The following is a 25,941-nucleotide window of genomic DNA, read 5'->3' as shown; positions in this document are numbered from 1 at the left end:
ATGAGAAAGTGGGCCCTGCTTCTTGGAATGTTTGACCCCAAACCAGCCTCTGGTTAGACCCCACTATCTAGCCAGGAAATGGAATCGGTCCTTACTGGGACCTTGCAGTGGGCCAACTCCAAACCCCTCAATTGTACCTCCTTGTCCTATATCCAACATGGGCTTATCTAGTCGACCTTAGGGAAGATGCTCTATCAGCCCCTACCCAGCTCCAGATTGCAAAGACCAGGACACTCCAGCCATTTAACCTCCATATTCCAAAAGACAAAAGGAAATGGAGGTCCAGAAGCCTCTATTCCATAATGACTATTATGACATAATGACATCAGCCAACTACCAGTTGGACCTTGCTATGAAAACCAAGCTCGATCCTAACCTTCCTTCTAGTGCCTAGAACTGATAGAACCCCCCCCTCCCAGCTACTAGTTTTAACTTCATTCAAGTCATTCCAATCAAATGCCATAGTTTTAAAAATAAATTTATTGAGAATCCACCAGCTCCGAGTTGATTTGGACACATCAGGCAGCTTCTTCTTTGGCAACCCGGTCTTTTTTGAGTGGTCCCTGTAAGGAGAGAGGCATTTTGGTTTAGTGTCTAGAAACAAGAAGCCCACAGTTCCTTCAAACCACCCAGAGAAAGGCTACAACTTGGCAACCCTAGCATGGGGGCAGACAGGCCCAAGTGACCTCAATCCCAGAACTGATGTCTGAGACACAAAACCCAAGGTGCCTGGGCCCAAGCCAAGGTTTTTTAGCTCTGATATCTGCATGCAGGTAACCATTGAAGTTAAAAAGACTCACCATGAAAGCCTTCTTCTCCTCCACAGTCTGGAACCGACCATGGCCAAATTTGGAGGTGGTGTCGATAAACTTCAAGTCGATCTTCTCCAGGGCACGACGCTTGGTCTGTACCAGCAGAGACTGGAGGGCAACAGAAAAAATGGCAATTTTAAATCTGAGCCAATGCCCCAGCCAGCTCCCCTCACTCCCCCAGTCCTGAGGTCAGCCAGACTCAACCCAGGTTAAACAAGCCATATGAGCTCAGGAATCACTACTGAAGCTCTGCCTTATAAGGTCACTGGGAGCCTAGCACACGGCAGGTGCTTAATACATGCTCCCTTGATGCCCCTAGGCTTTCCCAGAATTAACCACCAATTGTTCTCACCTTTCGCAGGGTGAGGACCCGCTTCTTGGTCCCAACAACACAGCCTTTCAGCATGATAAAGTCATTGGTCACTTCACCATAATGGACAAAGCCTCCCTAGAAAGAGAAAGGGCTGGTGAGATGAGCCGTTCCACTCCACCAGAAACTGTTCCCCCACAGGAGGGCCTGTGGCCAGCACTCACCAGGGGGTTGATGCTCTTGTCAGACAGATCGTAGTCTGTGGACGCGTTGTTTTTGATCAGCTTGCCATCCTTGATCTGGTAGCCCTGGCCAATCTTGTAGATCTGCAAAGGAGGTGTGAGGGATACAGAGCTGTGAAGGGGAGCCCTGAGGCAGGCAGAGCCCCCCAGGAGGTTTCTGGGGATGGAGCCTGCCATCTCTTCCCACAAGGGCTTCATTCCCTTTTGGAAACCTGAGGGTGGGGGTTCTACCTGCAGCCTGCCTGGGACTCACCTTCTTGTTGATCTCAGTGCGATGGTGGTAGCCCTTCTGGCCAGCCCGAGCTACAGAGAAGGCCACACGGGCAGGATGCCAAGCTCCAATACAGGCCACCTTGCGCAGGCCACGGTGAGTTTTTCTGGGCAGCTTCTTTGTGTGCCAGCGGCTGGTGACACCTGAGAGGAAGATCCCAAGTGACCCAGAGGCCCCAAGCCTTGGCAGGGCCCTGTCCCATCCCCTCCCGATCCCAAGCCACAGTAGTAGGGCTGTTCTCAGAAGGAAGGCAGCAAGGAATCTCTCCTCATCAGGCTCGGGCGCTGTGCCCAGCGCATATTCCATGACTTCATCACCGAACAAGGTGTGTGGCCCAGACCTTCCCCATCCCTTCCCTGCAGGGCTCTGGAGAAGAGCTCACCTTTGTAGCCTTTGCCCTTGGTCACCCCAATGACATCAATCATCTCGTCTTGCCCAAACACAGTGGACACGGGCACCTGCTGCTCCAGCTTCTCACGGGCCCAGTCCAGTTTCTCGGACACGCTGCCACCATTCACCTGGATCTCCATCAGGTGAGACTTCTTCTGCCTCAGGGGGAGCAGGCGCATCTGCAAGGAGGAGGAATGTCACTTGCATAAGGGGACCAGCCTTGTGGCTTAATATGCTTCAAAGCCAAGACCCAAAGCTTTTAAATGCACAAAATACAACTGCCAAGGGAATAATAAATCAATATAAAAGCCTGCCCCAACTATGCTGTGGTGCCCAGCTGTGCCTGGTATGCAGGTCACAAGACACCAACCAATCCCAAATTCTAAGCAGATGCTACTCTGGAAGACTGGGAAGAGGCTGCAGAGACCCAATTTTCAGGCTCCACTGTCATTAACTCGCCACAAAGCTGAGCTTCTATAACACCCACACAGTTGAATGGGGGGAGGAGGGGAGCCTGGGTTGGCTAATGAGTCCTTTAAGATAGTGAAAGGCAGCTAGATGGCACAGAAGATGGAGCACTGGTCTTGAACGTCAGGATTATGACGCAACACTTCTGTGTATCCTGGGCAAGTCACTTGATCCCAATTGCCTCAGCCAAAAAAGAAAAAGGCTTCTGATAGCCAGAATTCATTCATTAACTTAGACCAAATTTCCAAATTTCACCTGGATGGCAAAACCCTTCCCCATCTGTAAGGGGAAAGGTTGAGGCACAGTGGTTAGACTATTTCTGTACAATCAAAACAGCGCAATCCATGTGATTATAAGAGCAATTCTCCTTGAATACATGTGGTTGCTATCCCCCAGCTCTTCCAGAGCAAGGCTAAATCCTGACACAGATAAGACAACCCAAAGTTGTCATAGTCCTGGAAACAGATCAACCCCTCAGATCTGGCCCCAAATCTAGGCAAAGCCTGCCCCCCACTAGAGAACTAGTGACAAGCCCTCAACAGCAAAGAAAAGGCCCAAGTGGGCCACTCTGGCCCAGGCACCTGCCCTGGGAGGATGAGGGCACTCACCTGAGTGTGGGCAATGACCCGGATCACCTGGCAGTACTTCTTCATGCTGTTGAAGTCTTTCTCGAGCTGCTTCTTGCCATCATCATCCTGCCACTTCTTGCAGTACTTGGTGAAGGCCTTCTTCTTGGACTTATGCCTTCAGAAGCAGAGCAGCAGAGTTGGAGAGGGGGTGGGGGGCAGCCCTTCATCAGCCCCACTGGGGCATGGAGTGAGCGGAAGGAGCCGCACCCTCCCAGGCTGAGGCTCATTGCTGGCTTCTAAGGATCCCTTTCCACCAGCAAGCGGAGCCTGGAGCTCATCGGACAGAGCCGAGCGGAGCTGCCGCAAGGTGATCCAAGATGAGAAACGGAGCTGCTCAGGTCAGAGGCACGAGGTACACTCAGTGCTCCCGGACTGGCACACATAGGGGACCTCCCTCACACACAAGCCTACGCTGCCCCCTGCTGGGTGCTAGGGGCAGGCAAACCCTCCCCCCACAGAAGGAAGAGTCCGGTAGCCATTATGAGTCCAGGGAACAATTACAGGCCCTGGGTAACTGCACCACGTTCTGCTCCACCTCTAGGCAGTAAGTCCATTCCCCCCCCATCCATCCTTTCCCATCTCAGACTTGATGCCCCATGAGGGGCCAATTTCCCGCTGGCAGATATGCACTGCCAGAGACCAAGCCGAGGGGGGGCAGCTCCACTCACCAGTTCTTGTAGAACCGCCTCTTACACTCATCACTAATGTGCTCAGCAAAGATGGTCTTGAAGCTCCGAAGGCCTCGTGGGGTCTGCACGTAGCCCACGATGCCGACGATCACCATGGGGGGCGTCTCCACAATGGTGACCGCCTCCACCACTTCCTTCTTGTTGACCTCTGGAAAAGGCAGAGTCCAGTTACATTTGCTGCTAGAAGCACGTGCCCCTGGAAACTTTCTGGTCACCCGTGTTGAGGGCAAAATTCAAAAATAACAATGGTAGCAAGGCTTCTCCCATCAGTGGGGGCCTTCAAGCTAGAATTAGGGTATGAGTAGCGTAGCAGACATCCAATGTCCCTCAGAAAGATTGTTTATCCGTCCCCTTCATTCATCAAATCTTGACTATCTCTCCAGCCTCATCCTTCCCTCCTCTTCCCTCTCAATCCCTAATGACACTTGAGCCAGGGCAGAATTCAGATGACTTAGAGCACCCCCCAAGGGTCTCATCTACATACTTGAGCCAGGTCTGTCCACCTCCCGAACAATGTGGGTCATGCCGGCCTTATAGCCCAGGAAGGCTGTCAGGTGGATGGGCTTGGTAGGGTCATCTTTGGGGAAGCTCTTCACCTTCCCCCGGTGCCTGCTGCTTCTCTTCCGAGGCAGGAAGCCCAGAGACCCATGCCTGGGAGCGGAGAACTTCCTGTGGGACTATAAGAAAAAGCCCAGTGAACTTGCAAGCCTGTCTTATTCCCAGGTCACTCCAGATGTCACCAAGATCTGACCTAATGGACCCTGAATGTGACCAACTCTAACGTATGATAAAGGAACATTCTTTCCAGAGGGTCCCAGCAAAATGCTGCCGATAGTAAAGAAATTAGTTAAGTGCATCACCAGTCTAGCAGAGACAGTTAATTAACAGCACCAGGAGCCTGGAAGGCTCACTTTTCCAAGTTCAAAACTGGCCTCTCCCTAGCTCTGTAGCCCTGTTTTCCCAAATATAAACAGCAAACACATCAGTTATTTTTGCTTTAAAAAGCAAAGCCAAACCCCCAAAGAGACTACGGAGTCACAACTGAAAAGGATTCTAACTACTGTGGATGGAGTGAGCAGAAATCCGTGTTTAAATGGACTCAAAAGCCCACGCTGGCAAGAACCAAGCTAAGACTGAAGTCAGATCTGCTCAAGTCCTAGTCCATTAGGGCAAGAACTTAACCGCACTCCTAGCTACAGACCCAGGGCTCTCCAAGCCCGAAGCACCCAACCCGCGGTGGGGGCTCCACAGTGGGCACGCAACTGGCCCCTTCAGAGGCGGGCCCTTTCACCGGCCCCTCAAAGCTGCCGCTTAGGCTACCATCAGAACATGACGCTCAGCACGTGTTTTCTCTGTCCGCCCGTCATGAATCTCATCACGCGTAGCCGGCCGTTTAGCGCTTTGCATGGAGGGTTCCTGGTCCCGGTCCTTGCTTTAACTGCCTAACTTGTCCGGATCCCTTTCACCCCCGAAGGCCGCACGAACTGGGCCACTTCAGGGCCAAGGTTTGGGTCCTTCTGCCGGAGAGCAGCCTGGGGAGGCCCAAAACCTCAGACCCTATACGGAGACGGCCCGGCCCTGCTAGCGTAAAGTCCCCCCAAAAGTGCTCTCCGCCAAACAAAAGCGAGGGAACCAAGGCAGCCTCTGACCTTTCACCTCTGTGAAAGGTGAAGTAGCTCCAGGCCGCGCGGAAACCGGGCCCCTTCGCGCCCACGTGCCCGCTGCGCAGGCCCGCGTAGGCCTTAAAGCCAGGGAGGAGCACTCGGCGCATGCGCCGAGGCAAGGCCTAGTCCGGCCGAGGCGCGGAGAAAGCCCGACCCCGAATGGGCGAGCCCAGAAACGGCCCCAGAAAAGGCCTCCGGCCCGCACCAGCGGGGCCCGAAAGTGGCCCAGGGCGCAAGGGCGGAGAGGGCAGCGCCACGTCCCCCCCCTCCCTGCCCCAGAAAAGCCGCCACGTCCATACGTACCATGGTGCTGCCGATGCGGCTGCGAGCGCCGCCGAGGCCAGCTGCGAGAGAGCGGTCGGCCCCGGGCCCGCCGTATAAAAGGCCTCGCCAGGCCCCGCCCCTTCCGGTGTTCGCGCGCGCTCCCGCGAGGCACGCACGCCCTGTGCGCATGCTCTGCGCGCAAGCGCTCTCTGGCCTTGAGCATAACGTCCACTGCTTCCGCCAGAAAGGAAAAAGGTTGGGGCTGCGGAGGAAGAACGTGGTGCGGCGGAGGGCGGGCCTACGGCGGAGGGCGGGCCTACGGCGGAGGGCGGGCCTACGGCGGAGGGCGGGCCTACGGCGGAGGGCGGGCCTACGGCGGAGGGCGGGCCTACGGCGGAGGGCGGGCCTACGGCGGCCGCGCCGGCCAAATCTAACGTGACGCGTTCTGGGGCTGGGTAGTGGACTCCCACCCCTTGCTTTTAGCGCTGCAGACGGTGTGGATCCCGCGCTTGCTATTCCGCCGCACTTAAGCCTTTCAGTTCTAGCGCTTTACCTCATAATTGTTCCCCTTCACCCGGCACGTGTTTGTTTGCCCCGGAAGCGCAGGGACTGCCTCCTTTTTGCGCCTTAATGCAGTGCCTGGCCCCTAGGAGGCGCTTGATCAATGCGTATTGATCCCTTGAGTGATTTAGAGGGAAATCCTGGCTATGATTCCGACGTTAAAAAAAAAAATAGCTTGCAATAGTCTGGCAATAGTTTGAAAATTAGCTCCGGTGGTAGCTCCCCCTTCTGTTCCAAGCTTTTTCTGGGGGCTGGTATACATTAAGTGCCTAATAAATGTTGATTGAGCCCCACCGTTCTTACCTTTGGCCTGGTATACATTAGGTGCCTAATAAATGTTAATTGAGCCCCTACCATTCTTACCTTTGGCCTGGTATACATTAGGTGCCTAATAAATGTGGATTGAGCCCCATCCTTGTCCAAATTAACACAACCATTTAAGCATTTATTAAGTACCTACTCTATGCCAGAGAGTTTTAAGTGTTGGGAATTTGAAGAAAGGCAGAAACAACATAGTCCTTATGTTCCAGGAGCTCACATTCTGGTGGGGGAGACCACGTAAATCATCACACCAAAATCTAAACTAAGCACTTTTTATAATTATCTCATTTGATCCTCACAACAAACCTGGGAGCCAGGTACAATTATTGCCCCAGTGTAGCAGCTGAGTAAGTGATTTGCCCCAGAATCACACAGCTAAGAAGTATCCGAGGCTGGATTTGAACTCGGACCTTCCTCATTCCAAGATCAGCCTCAGATACTTAGACTTTCATCCACTTTAGTCCCGTGATCTTTCCCCTGAAATAACGTGTTTACACTGAATTTTACATTTACAGTAAGTGATTGCCATCTGCTTATTGGTGATCAATGCCAGGCCCCAACTACAAATGTAGCCCTTGTATACAGACCAGTGAGAGAGAGCAAATAAAGCAGGGGGATCTCAACCTGGAGCTGAGATTTGTGGATAGGTTCTAGGCTGTCTGTGACCTGAAATGGGAATTTTCAAACCATTGCCAGGTCTAGGTAATTAATTTCATCTATATTTTCACTAGCTTTGGGTTTCCTTTGTAACAGGAGGAATTTTAGTCTAAAAAGAAGAATCCACTGGCTGCACCTGACTGGCGAGTTTTGGCATTTTCTCTGTCCCATGTCCTTGCTGACTACATTCTAAAATAATCTAGAAGCAAGACATAAGTCCGTGACAAAGCAGAATATAGGTGGAGATGACAGACCGAGAGCCAGCTCTGCTTAAACAGAACCACATTCATGTTCAAGGGAAGCCGATAGCCCTTCCCCCCCACATTCAGCTTGGTACCCCTACCCTTAACTACCCCAGGCCATCCCCATAGGAGCACATGGGTCTGACAATGGTTTCTATTGGAACTTCAGCCCTTGCTTCAGTACCTACAGCTGCTGCAGGGGAGGTCTTGGAGACCAAGAGACTGTCAAATGCTCATTCTTGGAGGTCTTGTTAAAAGATAAGATCCATCAAGAAGAGGATCCACCCTGTGCTGTGATCATGGACCACCCTCTGATTTGCAGAGGAAATTGTTTATGTCTGTTATCCATCCCCCAATCAGTACAATGTGAACTCCTTAGAGACCAGGGCACCTCCACCGGTCTCCCTAAAATTGTGCACAGTTCTTGTCACATAAACACGCTGTAGTACTTAATTTCCATTCATTCATTTATTCATGATAGACCTCACCTTGGGAGAAATATCTTCCCCAAACCAATTTTTTTTTCTCTGACTTTTCAAGAATTCCTATTTCAATCTGGTCAAACAGCTTCCTCTTTGAAAAAAAAATATATATTCATATATATATGAAAAAATATATATATATACTTTCAATTTCAAATTCTCCCCCTCTCTTTACTTAAGAGCAACCTCTCATGAATGGATTAAATTAGAAGACATTCCCATTCTTAATTTGATGACTTTTAAACAAGACAAACTGAGGGAAGTCTGATTAAGGCTTTGATTCAAATGAGGTGAAGAATTTTAGTTGGGGACATAGTCATGATATTATTTCTTTTTTTTTTTTAATTAATTTATTTATTTATTTTTATTTAATAGCCTTTTATTTACAGGATTTATACATGGGTAACTTTACAGCATTAACAATTGCCAAACCTCTTGTTCCAATTTTTCACCTCTTACCCCCCCACCCCCTCCCCTCGATGGCAGGATGACCAGTAGATGTTAAATATATTAAAATATAACTTAGATACACAATAAGTATACATGACCAAAACGTTATTTTGCTGTACAAAAAGAATCAGACTCTGAAATATTGTACAATTAGCTTGTGAAGGAAATCAAAAATGCAGGTGTGCATAAATATAGGGATTGGGAATTCAATGTAATGGTTTTTAGTCATCTCCCAGAGTTCTTTTTCTGGGCATAGCTAGTTCAGTTCATTACTGCTCCATTAGAAATGATTTGGTTGATCTCGTTGCTGAGGATGGCCTGGTCCATCAGAACTGGTCATCATATAGTATTGTTGTTGAAGTATATAATGATCTCCTGGTCCTGCTCATTTCACTCAGCATCAGTTCGTGTAAGTCTCTCCAGGCCTTTCTGAAATCATCCTGTTGGTCATTTCTTACAGAACAGTAATATTCCCATAATTTTCATATACCACAATTTATTCAGCCATTCTCCAACTGATGGACATCCATTCAGTTTCCAGTTTCTAGCCACTACAAAAAGGGCTGCCACAAACATTCGTGCACATACAGCATGATATTATTTCTTAATATGTTACACCACATACACTATTATGATAAAATTTTATTGTTCTATGGTAAATGATGAGCAAGATTCTCTCAGAAAAACCTAGAAAGTCCTCCATAAACTCAAGCAAATGTCAATGTTGTAGGATGATTAGTTGTGAATGACTTTGCTATTCTCAGCAAAGTCCATGATTTCTTTCAAGGATATACGATGAAAAATGCTATCCATAGCCAGAGGAAAAACTGATTGTGTCTGAATACAGATCGAAGCATACTTTTTAAAAATTTATTTTTCTTGAGAGTTTTTTGGGGGTGGGATAGGGGAGAGCTATATTTTCTTTCACAACATGACTTTTATGAAAATGTTTTTTATACCTTTACATATGCCTTCTTACAAGCTCTATCCACTGGGCCTTAGGAGGAGTGGGGTGGGAATCACTCTGAAAAAGTTAGGACCACACTAGTCGAGCCTAAGTCTTTACCGTTGTTATCGCTTATCCTTCTCTTTTGAATAGGTCCTAACTTTTTTTAGAGTTTTGGACTCATTGGGACATCTGATAAAACTGATGGATCCCTTCTCAGAATCATACCTTTAAATGTATTCAATAAAATACAAAAGATTGCAAAGGAAACCAGTTATATTGAAATATAAATGTTCAAAGAACCCACAGATGGCAGGTTAAGAATCCCCCGCCTTAATTCTCGATGCTTCTTGAGCCCAAATTCCCTGTGCTTTAACACTACCTCAGGTAGCTTGGCCCAGGTGATATGGCTCAGTAACCGTAAGGTGGCACATGTGAGCGCCTCAGAGGAGACACTTCATTTTTGGATACTCCCATCTTGGGTAATAATGCTTACTCACCCAGGGTGACATCATGCCCAGGACTTGTGCTGTCAACAAGGGTTGTGAAGTGGGTGAGCAGTCTGGCCAGATGATTGAGGGCCATGAGTAGGTGGCCAGAGCCCGGCCTGGAGCCTGTTGGAGATCCAAGGCAAGGCCCAAAGGAGACCAGGAACAAGGGTCCCAACTCCTCTTCCAACAGCCAAGAGGATGACACCAAATCCAGCAGCCGGCAGCTTCCCCCCTTTCTGGTTCTCCTGGTTTACGGCTTGTCCCGTTCCCTATGGGTGAATTTCTACGTGCCCCTGTTGGGCCTCTCCGTGGCCCTGGCAGACCTGGCTTCCTCCTACCTGTCCCTCTCTGTGGTGGGGTTTTACATCCTATGGCGCGGCAGCCTGCAGACGGCCGGAGCCCTGGTTCTCATCCTGGCCCGGAAGCTCTACGTGGAGGTGGCGGTCCCCATGTACCAAGCTGTGTGGCAGCCCTGGCTGGAGATGAAGGCTTGGTCTCTGGCCTTCCTTTATACTCTGGTCCGATGGGCCTGGGGCTGCACCTGGGATCTGCTGAGAAACCTGAGCCACAAGGTAGGCGGAGCTGTGCTCTCGTGGGTTGAGGGGGCTTACGGCAGCCTTGTCAGCTTCTACCAAGACAAAGGCCGAGCCTTGGAGATCATCTTGGGCAGCATTCTACAGCAGCTGGTCTTCACCTTGCTCATGAGCTGCTTCAAGGGCTGCTGGGCTGTTTTTTCCCAGTGGGGAATGGTGCTCCGAGAGAAGTGCTTTCAGCTCCTGGACAGCGCCTGGCACTGGTGGAGTCACCACTCCCTGAGATCCTCCCTGGAGTCCTGTGCCTCCAGCCTCTCCAGCAGTGGCGTCCCCCTGAGCCAGCGCTTCCCGGGACCGGACCCGTCCACCTTCAGCTGGCTCTCCCCAGATTCGGTCAGCCTCCATTCCCTCGTGGTGCAAAGGGACGCGGAAGGGGGGGCCTGGGACTGCCCCTGGTGGGGCACTCCTCGGGGGCCTCTGAGCACCAGGTTCCAAGGGAGGAGGACCACCTCCTGGCCATCAGGGCAGGCCCTAGCTCGGCAAGTGAAGACCGCCTGCATCCTTGTTATCTTACTCTACATCTATGGCGCCACCCTCTTTATTCAAGTCTTAAAATAAAGTGACCCATATTGAAATGGCTTCATTTAACCCTCTGCCTCCAGGAAGCCTTCCTTCCCTCACTCACTTTGTTGGCTATAACCGGCACCTACAGAGTTTCCCAGCCCCTCTCTAATGCGCTTAATGTGATGATTTACTTTGCGTACCATGTTTATCATCATTTGTCATTGGTCCCCATGGTAGAGAACTAGCTCCATGAAGGCAGGGACGTGATCTTGTTTTGGGGGGTAGAAGAGAAACCTGACCTGGAGAAAGGACAGCCAAGTAAGTCTGCCGATCCTGGCCCTGACATTCTTCACGGGAGTGATGAGGGACAGAAGGGTGTTGGTTTGGTCAGACTCCCAACTTTGCTTCTGCTCGCCTTCCTGAAACTGGCCAAGATCCTTCCCTTCCCTCTGATGACTTGGTTTCCTCATCTGTAAAATGAGACATTTTGGCCAAATGACCTCTCAGGTCCTTCCAGTCTTCAAGCCCTCTGACCTTAGGGCTAGCTGCTCCCCCTCAATTTCTTCATCTGTATACATGCTCTGGGTCTCTTCCTATTCCTAGAGGCTATTATATTTGGTAAACCACTTCATCCTGATGAGACTGTTCCTTTATCTGGAAAATGGGTCTAAAAGACACTATAGATCTACTTTACAAAGCTATCATAAGAAGAGACTGCACAAACTGGAAATCACAATGGAAGCTTGGGCTACAGTCTGAAATTTGTATCCCCTTCTCTCTCCCTGTCTCCTAGCCCCAAGCTCTGTCCATGTAGGCTCTTCTTAAGTTCCTCTCCATTATCATGTCTCTCCAGAATGGGAGCATGGGCTGGTGAAACAACAAAATCAGACATATCATGACAGCCTGGAACTACTTCTAAGATCCTTCCCTGCTTGGATCCCATCCCCTTCATGCCCTATCTCTAGAGAAGAGTATCAGCAGTGGCCGTTATAGGCCATTGGAGCTAATAAGCTGTATAGCTGACAAACCTCAGCAAAAAAGGGCACCGTGGCGGTAGCTGCGTCAACAACTGGCTAGGGGATCTTAACCTGAAAATTTAAACCATGATGCTTTGTCTGGATCAACCTTAGCACCTCTTCCTCTTCCACCATGTGGCTCCTTTCTGCCTGACTGTATTTAAAGGATCTTTGCTGATCCCTAATCACAAGGATCCTTGATGTCCCAATCAACCAGAGAGGAGCACGTTTCAAGGCTAGATTGGAGCTCTTCAAATCTCTTCCTTCTTTTTCCCTCCCCTTGAGACAATCTCGAATTTGGGAGGGAAAGGGACTTCGCTCTTAGGTCTCAGTCCAGTAAAAACCAGATATCTGGGAAGCAGCAGGTGCCAGGAAAGTTGAGGATTTGCCAGGGCCTGCACCCCACATTTCAGGAAGGACTTTGACAAGTCTGGGCAAATCTAGAGGAAGGGTTGTCTGAAGCAGAACTCCTTTTTCCTAGGCTTTCATAGAGAGCAGAAATCTATCACTGTTCAGAAGAATTCTTTGGTAGCAAATGGAGACTTAAGGTCTGATTTACTATTGGTTAACATTATAAAGCACTTTGAGGTTTGCAAGGGGATTTATTTTTTTATTTTTTTATTTTTTTTTACATGACCAAAACATTATTTTGCTACAAAAAGAATCAGACTCTGAATTATTGTACAATTAGCTTGTGAAGGAAATCAAAAATGCAGGTGTGCATAAATATAGGGATTAGAATTCAATGTAATGGTTTTAGTCATCTCCCAGAGTTCTTTTTCTGGGTATAGCTAGTTCAGTTCATTACTGCTCCATTAGAAATGATTTGGTTGATCTTGTTGCTGAGGATGGCCTGATCCATCAGAACTGGTCATCATATAGTATTGTTGTTGAAGTATATAATGATCTCCTGGTCCTGCTCATTTCACTCAGCATCAGTTCGTGTAAGTCTCTCAGGCCTTTCTGAAATCATCCTGTTGGTCATTTCTTACAGAACAGTAATATTCCATAATTTTCATATACCACAATTTATTCAGCCATTCTCAACTGATGGACATCCATTCAGTTTCCAGTTTCTAGCCACTACAAAAGGGCTGCCACAAACATTCGTGCACATACAGGTCCCTTTCCTTCTTTATAATCTCTTTGGGATATAATCCCAGTAGTAACACTGCTGGATCAAAGGGTATGCACAGTTTGATAACTTTTTGAGCATAGTTCCAAACTACTCTCCAAAATGGTTGGATTCGTTCACAACTCCACCAACAATGAATCAATGTCCCAGTTTTCCCACATCCCCTCCAACAATCATCATTATTTTTCCTGTCATCTTAGCCAATCTGACAGGTGTGTAGTGTATCTTAGAGTTGTCTTAATTTGCATTTCTCTGATTAATAATGACTTGGAGCATCTTTTCATATGACTAGAAATAGTTTCAATTTCTTCATCTGAGAATTGTCTGTTCATATCCTTTGACCATTTTTCAATTGGAGAATGGCTTGATTTTTATAGAGTTAATTCTCTATATATTTTGGAAATGAGGCCTTTATCAGAACCTTTGACTGTAAAAATATTTTCCCAGTTTATTGCTTCCCTTCTAATCTTGTCTGCATTAGTTTTGTTTGTACAAAAACTTTTCAGTTTGGTATAATCGAAATTTTCTATTTTGTGATCAGTAATGATCTCTAGTTCTGCTTTGGTCATAAAGACCTTCCCTTCCACAGGTCTGAGAGGTAAACTATCCTATGTTCCTCTAATTTATTAATGATTTCATTCTTTATGCCTAGGTCATGAACCCATTTTGACCTTATCTTGGTGTACAGCGTTAAGTATGGATCAATGCCTAGTTTCTGCCATATTAGTTTCCAATTTTCCCAGCAATTTTTATCAAACAGTAAGTTCTTATCCCAAAAGCTGGGATCTTTGGGTGCAAGGGGATTTATATAACTCATTTGATCCTCAAAATCACGTTGGGAGTTTAGGGACTCTACTTTACAGAGGAGAAAACTGAGGCAGACAGAAGTAAAATGATTGAATGAGGGTCACACAGGAATTATCTGAAGCAGGATTTGAATTCAAGTGCTATATAAATGTGTATTCCCCTTCCTCTTCCTTCTAACAAAAATAATGGTTAATATCCATAGAATATTCATTCTGTGATTCCTGGTATTTCTGACATTCTCCAAAGTATGCAACCCCATTAAAATTTCTCAAATCAATCAAATGAGCTAATATTTATAAAAAGAGCTTCTCCCCAGCATGAGAATTATCTCTCCCAAACAGACAGAGATTTTCAGGTATATGCAGATAACTATGTAAATGCTTACTTACATAGGGTGACACTCAAAGCATGGCAGCTTTGGGTTGACCACAAATACATAAGACAGAAATTGGGGTATGATAAAATAGAATTTATAAAGAGTAAAGAACTTTACATATTTTATCTCCTTTGATCGAAACCAAGGTGCTGCAGCAGAGGTCAAGTACTTAATTAGGTCCATCTACAAAGTTCTCCATCCCATGAATCAAAAAAAATTCTCAGGGTTAAAAACTGGGGGACAGAGCAAAAGTGTCAGGTGTAGAGAACTCTGAACAGTTTGTTTTTTTTTTTTTAAATAAGAGCTTTTAATTTTCAAAATACATGCAAGAAGTTTTCAGCATTCACCCTTGCAAAATCTTGTTTTCCACATTTTTCTCCCTCCCTTCCCTTCACCCCTCCTCTTCTAGACAGCAAGTAATCTAATATAGCAATCCACAATTCTTCTATATTTCCACATTGATCTTCCCCGTTTTTCCAAAGGACAACTTTTAAAGTTATACTAAGTGAAAATTATTTCATTCAGTAAATAAGAATATTAAGTAAGCAGAATATTTAACAGGGAGTTAAAAGGAATTTCTAATTCTAAAGCAGACTGAAGCTTTTGAGAGACAAAGTTCTTCATGAGAAGACTGAGAAATGGGAGGGATACGGACAATTGACTCCTGACGAAATCAAATTTCAGGGTTGGAAGTGGGAGAAGCCATCTCCACCAACTTCCTTTATAGGATCATAGGATTTTAGAACAGGAAGGAACCTTGAAAAATATCTAGTCCATAAGGAAACTATGGTCCAGAGAATGGAAGTGATTTGCTCAGGATAACATAGTGTGCGAGGGACAAGCTGATCCACATGGAAATAAACATCCTACCATTTTGAAAGCCAACCTTCCCATTTGGGCTGACAATGTTCCATACTGACATCACTCCTCAGGCCTTTATGTTGTCACTAATTGTTAAAATGCCCCTCCTCTGATTGGGTGTCCAGATAATTGGAGGTTATGATCTGGTAGCCAGAGCCCATCCCTGTGACTGGTGGAAACCACAACTTGGGGGCTCAACTCCCCTCTTTCCCAGCCAAGGGAGTGATGCCCCAGGGAGCCTGGGCCCCAGGGACTGAGAGCCACCTCACTTTTTGGTCAAGGTCTTGATTACTTGAGTGCTTACTGTATACAATCCAGTCCCTGTGGGGGAAAATCTCCATGTTGTTGCTGGCGCTCTCTGCAGCCATGATGGGTCTGGCTTCCCACTACATCTCCATCTGTGTGGTTTGCCTGTATATCCTGTGGCGTATCCAGCAGGCAGCTGAGATACTGACCATGAATACATCCAGGAAGCTGTTTGAGGAGGTGCTGTCCCCCATATTCCAGGCCCTGTGGAGCCCCGTTCTCACTGCCAAGACCTGCTCTCTAGGCATGCTCTGTGCCATGTTCCACTGGGTCCAAGACAGCAGCTTGAGGCTGCTGAAACATCTGAGGAAGGAGGTGAGAATTCCGCTGCTGTCTTGGGCCCAGTGGGCTTATTATGGTCTGGTCAACTTCCACCAGAAGACCAAGGGCACTGATATCATCCGGCAAATCATTCTCCAGCATCTCTTCTTCACCTGCCTCTGGGGCTGCCTTCATGTGTGCAGGGAGATGGTCATCCAAGGGATCCAAGCCATGTGTGCTCATGGCTTCTGGCTCCTGCATGATTCCAGGACATGGTGGGCTCCCCTATCTACCTATGACTCCTTGGAAGCTTGTCCTTCCAGCCTCTCCAGTAGCAGCATCCCCCTGAACCAGCGCTTCCCAGGACCAGACCCCTCCACCTTCAGCTGGCACTCCCCAGGCTCGGTCAGCCTCAGTTCCTTTGTGGTACAAAGGAATATAGGAGAGCAGACCAGGACCTGCAGCCTTGAGTCCCCAGGGATGCTTCCCACCCTCAGGTGCCAGAGCAAGAGGACCAGAATCACCTCTCCCTGGAAGGAGACCTTGGCTAACCACCTCAAGAGAGCCTGTCTCCTGCTGCTGCTGCTTTTTGTCTATGACCTGATGGTACTCCATGGTCAGGTCAGAAAATAAAGTGGCCAAGTGTGACATGAACCAAGAATCTCTTTGTCTTTATTCAGACTTGACATGGACAGACAGACCCACTGGCAGATAGAATTCTGCTGAAATTTCTTTTTTTTTAAATTCGTGATGCTGTATTTACATGGTATTACCCATTTCCCACCTATCCCATTATTGAAACCCTCCCTTTGATCAAAGAAAACAATTTAGCAAAGATATTTGATAAACATTTTATGACAAGGTATACAGTAATGGCTTAGAGAGTTACTATGTCTTTAGACCTAAGAGAGCTAGACAGACAGAAATTTGTTGAAATCTCACTAATCCTTTACAATCTACTAACCCTTTTTCTGGGAAACCTTCCCAGCTTCTCAGTAGAAGTGACCTTTTCCCTTATATCTCTGGAAAGTTTTCCCAAAGTAAACTGTGGATGGAGACAAAATAAGCAAAAGAATTACTGATTTAGGGGATTGATCTGAAGCCTGAAAGCAATCCTAGTAAACCTCGACCTTTAATTGGATTATCTCAAAATTCACCCAACATTTAAAACTTCCTTGTAAAAATGCCTTGTATTTTCACACATTTGCCATTTCTGTATAAACCTTCAAGCCCACTATCTTCTTTTTAATGGAGAAAAACAGGTAAGTGAGCAAAATTAATCGATAAAATGATCTCGTCTTAAAATGTGAACAATATGAAATCTTCCTGCCCTGGCCTCTTTGAAAGAGTATGGAAGGTGTTTTTCTGAGGAAGTAATTAATGACCTGTTCTCTGAAACTAAACTGGTTTTTCCTGGTCTTGTCATCTACAGGATTCTCATCATTGTTCCTATCATTTTGATGAGGGTATGGTCCCTTTAAGAATTGATTATTCCTTTCTTTTTGATTCCCAACCCCACCTAGTTGATGCATTATCAATCCAGGACCTTTTGATTCACAAATCCTGGTCCCTTTGAATTCCAGTAGATCTGGGCCTGTCCCAGCCCCACCCGGATCTAAGCCAACTTGGGACTCCACCCACAGGCTCCTCCAGCTGAATCTCTCATTATAAAAGAGTTAAACTGGAATCCTCTTTGCAGAGGTTCCAAACATGGCAGCCTTATTCCTGCCATGCCACTTCTCTGTCCACTGGAACCCTGTTTCCAGTGCTCTTCTTATCTCTTTATGCTCACCTATCTCCTTAACTATATTTTAACCTTACTTCCAAACCCCATAATAAACCTCTTTTATCAATCTAGCTTTTTGGGCCAATAAATTCCTTTATTGGGGACTCGCGCCGCTTCTAGACCGCATTTAACTCCATATCCTTGCACTGAATCCAAAGGGATTGCAGGGGAGCTCTATTTGACTCCCCGTACCCCAAATCTGCCACTAGATCTCAATTAAACCTAATTTCATTTAGGTATGCCATATCTAGACCTCATCAGTTTTTCTGGTTTTGTTCCTTCCATCCTGATGAGTCACTTTATACAAACCTTCCCTTTTTGGGTCTGAATTATTGTTCTTTCATGTTTCTTATTGCACAGTACTCCGTCATGTTTATATACCATAGTTTGTTCAACCATTTCCCAAAGAATAGGTGCCTTACTTGGTTTCACCAAAAGTGATTTTGTAAATGTTTTGTACAACGTTGTTTTTTATCAAATTTATTTTCAATTCTCAGAACAAAAGAAACATTTCCACAACATAGTACAATTAAAAAAGTGATTGTACATGAAACTACAAACCTACTAATTACAACTTGCATACGACAAACCTACAAAGTTATCATATACATTTCTTTTTTCTTCCTTCCCTCACCACCCTAGAGACGACTACCATTAGACACAAATAAGAATATATATATACAGTACATGTGTATGTGTATAAATGCTTTTATGGATACTTCTATTTATAAGTTCTCTGGATGGAAATAGTATCTTCATGTCTTTTAATTTTTAACTTTTAATTTTAATAGTCAAAATGACTCAGTTGTTCAAAGTTCTTTTTTTCTCCAGATTTTATTTAAAGAAACAGAATAGGAAAAAAAAAAAATCAAAAGAAATACAAAATAAAATAAAACAAAAGAGAACATTGTCATGTCCCTAGCAGAACATCAGGAAGGATTCAAAATATATTACAACAAATACCAGTTCCAAAAAAAAAAAAATATATATATATATATATATATATGTAAAAGAAATTATATTCATGAGTGTCCAACTTTTCTTTACTTCATTGTAAATTGTTCTTTTGTTCTCTGCTGTGCACCTTTTTTATTTTATTCTTGCCCCCTCTTTCATCCACCCCTCTCACTATTCCCAAGCAGGCTATAGTTAAGAAAGGACGTGTTTATATATACATATTTAGATATATACATACACACATACATTACCCTCACACATAGACACACACATATCTTTCCTGTCTCTGGTGACCCTTTGCTTTAATTTGCTCCTAATTTGTTCCTAACTTAACCTCCTCCCACCCATGGATCCTTCCCTTGTTTTCTCTCACTCTTTGCTTCCTTATTTCTTTATAGATTTTGGAAGGTGCTATATCCTTCATAGCATATATATATATATATATATATATACTGCCTATTTAACCCATTCCCGATGTGAGGTTTTCAGAACTATGAGACCTCCTTCCTCTAATGCCTCTGTGTCTATCCTTCCTCTTCACCTAATTTGATGACATCATTACTATTTTTACCTTAACTCTGTCCCAATCTTTCTTTTGAACTGTTGTATTGTTGATGTCAATCTTAAACATATGCTATAAATTTCCCATATTAAAAAAAAAAAAAAGCAATTTATGCATGTCGAGTTCCTTGAAACTTTGGTGTTAAATTTTTATTAACTTCCGGTTTGGTTCATAGAAAGTCCTGAAATTCTGCAAGTTCATTGAATATCCATTTTTTTCTCATTCAATATTATAGATAATTTTGCTGGATATGATATTTTTGGCCTCAGGCCTAGTTCTTTTGATTGTTGGTAGATATGATTCTAGGATCTGTGGTCTCTTACTGTGGTTGCTGCTAAGTTCTGTACAATTCTAATTGCAGCTCCAGCATATTAAAATTTTTTTTTCCTGTTTCTTGCAATATATTCTCTTTGATCTGGGGATTTCATAATGTTCCTATATTTTTCACGAAGGATCTTGTTGAGGTGGTGATTGATGCATTTTTTCTATTTCCACTTTCTTCTTGTGTTTTATCACTTCAGGACAATTTTCTTGGATTATTTCTTGCATTATTATGTTAAGGTCCTTTTGTTGGTCACAATTTTCAGGTAGTCCAATTATTCTTGTATTTTTTCTTCTTGATCTGATCTCCACATCTGGAATTTTAAAAATAAGATGTTTCACATTCTAATTTTTTATTCTTTATAATCTGTTTTTGTTATTTCTTAGTCTTTCATGGCTTCCCCTTGCCCAATTTTAATTTTCAAAGAGTTATTTTCATCTTTGAGACTCTGTACTTCTTTTTCTAGTTGCTTAACTTTTTTTTTTCATAATCTTTTGGTTTTTCTTTTCCTTAATGTCTCTTATTTGACTTTTAAATTCTTATTTTTAAGTTTTTTGATAAATTCTCTCTGGGCATGAAGCCATTTCAGGTTATTGTTTAGGTGCAAGCTTTTTTTACTTCAGTGTCGTCCTCTGAAGATGAACCTTTCTTCTCTGTTCCCATAGTATGTTTCTATGGTGGAGTTCGTTCACCTTTGCTAGTTCATTTTTTTTTTTTTTTTAATACGAGGTATTATTGTAATCCCTTCTAATCCTGGGATAGGGGGGAGGTAGTGTTTTTAGCTTCCCTTCAGCTCTTTCCTCTGACCAGGAATCCCAAACCAAAAGCTCCACCTTCCAGCAAGTGCCTGCCGCCAAGAGCATTCCTGCCCCCACTGCACTCACTGAGTGTGCTGGTTCCTTCTTGCCCAGGACTGCGTCTCAGCAGCACAGTTGGTTCTGGCATTCCTCATCAACGGAGATTCCCTCAGTCTTCCCAAACTCAAATCCGTACTGGACAAATAATCTAGGAGGTTAAAGTTCTGTGGTTCCTGCTGAGACTCTAGCCACACCCAGCTAGCCCTCCGGGTCCCCATTTAGTGTTTCTGCCAAACTGGCCCGTAGGTGTTTGCATTTCACTTGAGGTAATCTGGGCCCTAGGTCTTTACTCCGATCTTCTCTAGTCTTTCCTCAGATCTTTTCAGGTTGTATCTGGAGGACCACTGTTCTACCTCTAGTCTTCATGATTTTTCACGAATCTATGTTCACCTTAAGGCACAAATTTGTTGGGGAAGTGGGGAGAACTTGAAATTTACCAATCTACTTTACCATCTTCCCAGAATCCTCTCCCAAAGTTGTTTTTAAAACAATATCACCATTGTGTTATATGAATGTTATGGAATATTATTGTTCTGTAAGAAATGACCAACAGGATGAATACAGAGAGGCTTGGAGAGAATTACATGAACTGATGCTAAGTGAAATGAGCAGAACCAAGAGATCATTATATACTTCAACAAAGATACTGTATGAGGATGTATTCTGATGGAAGTGGATTTCTTCGACAAAGAGACGATCTAACTCAGTCTCAATTGATCAATGATGGACAGAAGCAGCTACACCCAAAGAAAGAACACTGTGAAATGAGTGTAAACTGTTTGCATTTTTGTTTTTCTTCCCGGGTTATTTTTACCTTCTGAATCTAATTCTCCCTGTGCAACAGGAAAACTGTTTGGATCTGCACACATACATTGTATCTAGGATATACTGCGACATATTTAACATGTATAGGACTGCTTGCCATCTAGGGGAGGGGGTGGAGGGTGGGAGGGGAAAAGTCGGAACAGAAGTGAGTGCAAGGGTTAATGTTGTAAAAAATTACCAATAAAAAGTTATAATTATTAAAAAAAAAGAAAAAACAATATTACCATTAGTGTATACAATATTTTCTTGGTTCTGCTTATTTCACTCTTCATTTTGTGCAAATCTTTCCATTCTTTTTAAAGAAGGTTTCATTTCTTATAGCATAGTAGTATTCATCACAATCGGGGATATCCCTATAATTTCCTGCTCTTTGTCACCACAAAGAGAGCTGTTATAAACATTCTATTCACAATTAGAGTTATAATTACAACTTGTGAATTTCCCTCACTATTTTCTTTCTCAGCCTTCATTTTTACCCTTTGTTTTCTTATCTTTCCCTTATCTTCCACCCCATCACATCACCCACCCTTCCAAGAGTCCCCCATTCCCTTTCCCATCTCCAATCTTAATCCATATAGCCTTCCAAAAATCCTCCCTCCTTTCCCCTTTTTCTCTCTACAGAAGTCATAATACTTCTACCCCCTTCCATATTCATACCTTGTTTCCTCTTCATATGAGTGTAAAGTTCCAATATTACCAGCCCTCTATCCCTACCTGCTTCCTCTCTATCAGTTCTTCCTTTTTCACTCCATTTTTATAATATATTACCTTTCCCTACCAATTCCTTTTTCTAGAATCCCCCAATTCAGCCTCAAACTACCTTAGTAATGATAGTTTTAAGAATGCTAACATTCGCAATCTGGAGTTATGCCCAAAAAGTTATCAAACTACGCATACCCTTTGATCCAGCAGTGTTTCTACTGGGCTTATACCCCAAGGAGATACTAAAGAAGGGAAAGGGACCAATATGTGCCAAAATGTTTGTGGCAGCCCTGTTTGTAGTGGCTAGAAGCTGGAAATTGAGTGGATGCCCATCAATTGGAGAATGGTTGGGTAAATTGTGGTATATGAATGTTATGGAATATTATTGTTCTGTAAGAAATGACCAGCAAGATGAATACAGAGAAGCTTGGAGAGAATTACATGAACTGATGCTAAGTGAAATGAGCAGAACCAAGAGATCATTATATACGTCAACAACGATAGTGTATGAAGATGTAATCTGATGGAAGTGGATTTCTTTGACAAAGAGACCTAATTCAGTTTCAATTGATCAATGATGGACAGAAGCAGCTACACCCAAAGAAAAAACACTGGGAAATGAATGTAAACTGTTTGCATTTTTGTTTTTCTTCCCAGGTTATTTTTACCTTCTGAATCCAATTCTCCCTGGGCAACAAGAAAACTGTTTGGATCTGCCCACATATATTGTATCTAGGATATACTGTAATTTATTTAACATGTATAGGACTGCTTGCCATCTAGGGGAGGGGGTGGAGGGTGGGAGGGAAAAATCGGAACAGAAGTGAGTGCAAGGGATAATGTTGTAAAAAAAATTACCCTGGCATGGATTCTGTCAATAAAAAGTTACTATAATAATAATAATAAAAAAAAGAATGCTAACATTCATATTCATATATATATATATATATATACATATATATGTAAAGTTTGACCTTAGTGAGTGCCTTATAATTAGTCTTTAATGTTTTCCTTATATTTCATTTCGATCTTTTATGTTGCTTTTTGTTACAAATATGTGAAAATCTTTCATTTTGTCAAATATCTATTTTTTTCCCATTCAGGATTATGCCCAACTTTACTGGATAAATTATTCTTGGATGCAACCTTAGTTCTTTTGCTCTTTAAAACATAATATTCTGTTTGTGGCAGCCCTCTTTGTACTGGCTAGAAACTGGAAACTGAGTGGATGCCCATCATTTGGAGAATGGCTGAATAAATTGTGGTATATGAATATTACGGAATATTATTGTTCTGTAAGAAATGACCAACAGGATGATTTCAGAAAGGCCTGGAGAGACTTACACGAACTGATGCTGAGTGAAACGAGCAGGGCCAGGAGATCATTATATACTTCAACAACAATACTGTATGATGACCAGTTCTGATGGACCTGGCCATCCTCAGCAATGAGATCAACCAAATCATTTCCAATGGAGCAGTAATGAACTGAACCAGCTACGCCCAGAGAAAGAACTCTGGGAGATGACTAAAAACCATTACATTGAATTCCCAATCCCTATATTTATGCCCACCTGCATTTTTTGATTTCCTTCACAAGCTAATTGTACAATATTTCAGAGTCTGATTCTTTTTGTACAGCAAAATAACGGTTTGGTCATGTATAGTTATTGTGTATCTAATTTATATTTTAATATATTTAACATCTACTGGTCATCCTGCCATCTGGGGGAGGGGGTGGGGGGGTAAGAGGTGAAAAATTGGAACAAGAAGTTTGGCAATTGTTAATGCTGTAAAGTTACCCATACATATAACCTGTAAATAAAAGGCTATTAAATAAAAAATATATATATAATATTCTAAGATTGCCATTCTTCTAGAATATAAGTTGCTAGATCTTATGAAATCCTCAATGTATTTCTGCAGTATTTAAATTGGCTTTTTTTTTTTTTTTCTTGTTGCTTGCAATCTTTTCTTCTTAATCTGGGAGTTTTGAAGCTCAGCTATGGCATTCCTGTAAGTTTTCCTCCTAGGATTTCTTCAAGTGATAAATGCTAGATTTTTTTTTTTTCTATGTCTACTTTACTCTCTTGCTCTAGAACTTCAGGGAAAATTTTCTTGCTATTTTCTTCTAATATTGTATCCAGATTCTTCTTATGATAATAACCTTTAGGTAGTTTGACAATTCTTATATTGTTTCTCTTTGTTCTGTTCTCCAGATCAGTAGTTTTTCTAAAGAGTTGATTCAGAATGTCTTCTATTTTTTTTTTCCTCGTTGATTTCTTGTTGTCTTATAACATCATTCAATTCCTCTCTCCTAATTCTAGTTTTCAAAGAATTTTTTTTTTAAGATTTTGGACCTCTTTTTCCAGCTGGTTGATTTTCTTTTAATAATCTTCCTGAATTCCTTTGTTTTGTTTTTTTTCCTTAATCTTCCTTATTTGATCGTTTATTTCCTTTTTAAGTTCTTCCAAGAATTCTTTTTGGGCTTGTGATCATTTGATGTTACTCTTTGAGGTAGGAGTGGCTATTTTTTAACCTCACTTTCTTTCTTTGAATATAAATATAAATCTTTTACATCAAAGCCCCTTATCATATCTTTCCCCCACTCAGCCATCTGCTGTTCTTTGTGAGGTGAAAGTGTGTGAGGTAAAATTTCTTGAGTCTTAAAACACTTCCTGAAAGACTAGCCTGCTGTTTGTTGATTCAATGGAATTAGTCTAGAGGTGTCTACACTTCAATTAAGCTAAAGCTCAACTACAAGAGACTGGTTTTTTTTTTTCCCCCAGAGGTCCTCTCAATTTATCTTATAAGAACAACTGCTTTATCACTTTATTTTTCCTGCTCTATGTTCATTTCATGGCAATTTTTCTGTCTGTTTTTGGAGGAAATCTGGAGAGCTTGGAAATTTCTGCCTTACTCTGACTTTACTTCCCAAATGCCCTACAGTATTTCGTTTTTATGTCTGTCTGTATTTTTCCCAGGAGCAAATAATATTCCCCAAAGTGAAATTGATCATTACACAAAGGAGATGAAAATTTTCTAAGATCATTTCAGCTCTAAACTTCTGTTTCTGGGACTTGCACAAGGATATATGTAGTGTAGATAGATGATAGTAAGGTGTTAAAGTCAGATTCAATAGGCTTCTTTTCATCTCAGCTACAAGCAAAGACAAGGACTACTTGAACCTTAGCATTTCTTTATTTCTTGTAATTTATTTTCTAATTTAAACTCAAAGTACTACCATATTAGAGCTATAGAATATGTCTTAGTGTCTTTTTTTCTGTCCCTACCCCATTAGACTGTGCTCAGGGACCAGGGAAACTATCTTGCCTAAATTTTGTATAATCCCCAGCATGAAGTGCTTGCACAATATCAGGGGTCCTCAAACTTTTTAAATAGGGGCCACTTCACTGTCCCTCAGATTGTTGTTTTGTGGGCCTTTTAAATAAAGAAACTTCATAGCCCTGGGTGAGGGGGATAAACATCCTCAGCTGCTGCGGCCCGTAGTTTGAGTATTATTAATGTAATTAGGGATAAGGCAGGTTGGGAACATGAACACTTGGTGAATCTGAAGAATGATAGACCTTGGTTTTCCACTTCAGAATATGTGTAGGAATATTGAGACAATTTTGAATGGGTTTACTCCTTGTTTTGTTGATTGGGGGTTGAACTAGAAGTGAGAGCATACAAAAGACAATTGGCTGGCTGTAGTGGCAAATATGCCTTGGAGGCTGAAATTGTTGATTTCTTAAAAACTAGAGCTCTCAGACATTTAACCTTGGGCAAGTCACTTAACTCAGCAAAAAAACAAAACAAAACAAACAAAATATCCTGAGCTCTGAGCTTCACTGGGCTTTATTAATCAGATATTCATATTAAACTCTATTATTAAACTCTAATATGATGAACTCCACTGAGCAGAGAGCCACCAGCCTGCCTAAGGAGGTGAATTGACCAACTTTGGAAGAGAGAGCCAGTCACATCTCCCAAGCCAATCAGTACTGGGGTTGATTTGTGACTAGTAGCTCCTGTACTTCTAGTGGGGTTAAGATAATGAGACACATACTCAAAAAATGAGCAAACAAAACCAAAAGACTCCCTTGGTTCCAGAGGACCAACCAGAACCCAGGTTCTACTTGAGGGTTGGACCTAGTGAATTGCCTACATCGGAGAATTGTA

At 43.5% G+C, this 25,941-nt stretch overlaps 1 protein-coding gene and 2 non-coding genes across 3 annotated transcripts; all 3 read right to left on the bottom strand.

Moving 5' to 3' along the window:
• Window positions 1-460: 460 nt before the first annotated feature.
• Window positions 461-5,943, bottom strand: RPL3 (ribosomal protein L3). The gene is made up of 10 exons (XM_031937726.1): window positions 5,779-5,943; window positions 4,296-4,488; window positions 3,791-3,959; window positions 3,102-3,237; window positions 2,018-2,204; window positions 1,618-1,778; window positions 1,347-1,448; window positions 1,165-1,260; window positions 801-920; window positions 461-563 (listed from the first exon to the last, which is right to left on the bottom strand). Exons 1-10 carry the CDS (start codon window positions 5,926-5,928, stop codon window positions 519-521), a joined length of 1,359 nt encoding a protein of 452 aa, XP_031793586.1. The 5' UTR covers window positions 5,929-5,943; the 3' UTR covers window positions 461-518.
• On the bottom strand, window positions 1,868-1,960 carry LOC111721260. Its single transcript, XR_002770552.1, has one exon. It is a non-coding gene; the product is annotated as a small nucleolar RNA U83B (small nucleolar RNA).
• Window positions 3,238-3,295, bottom strand: LOC111721261. Its single transcript, XR_002770553.1, has one exon. It is a non-coding gene; the product is annotated as a small nucleolar RNA U82P (small nucleolar RNA).
• Window positions 5,944-25,941: the final 19,998 nt, after the last annotated feature.

This window comes from Sarcophilus harrisii, chromosome 5, assembly GCF_902635505.1.
Source record: "Sarcophilus harrisii chromosome 5, mSarHar1.11, whole genome shotgun sequence".
In the NCBI taxonomy this organism is placed as follows: domain Eukaryota; kingdom Metazoa; phylum Chordata; class Mammalia; order Dasyuromorphia; family Dasyuridae; genus Sarcophilus; species Sarcophilus harrisii.
Note: the sequence above shows the minus strand (reverse complement) of the source record. Positions and strands in the feature narration are given on the sequence as shown.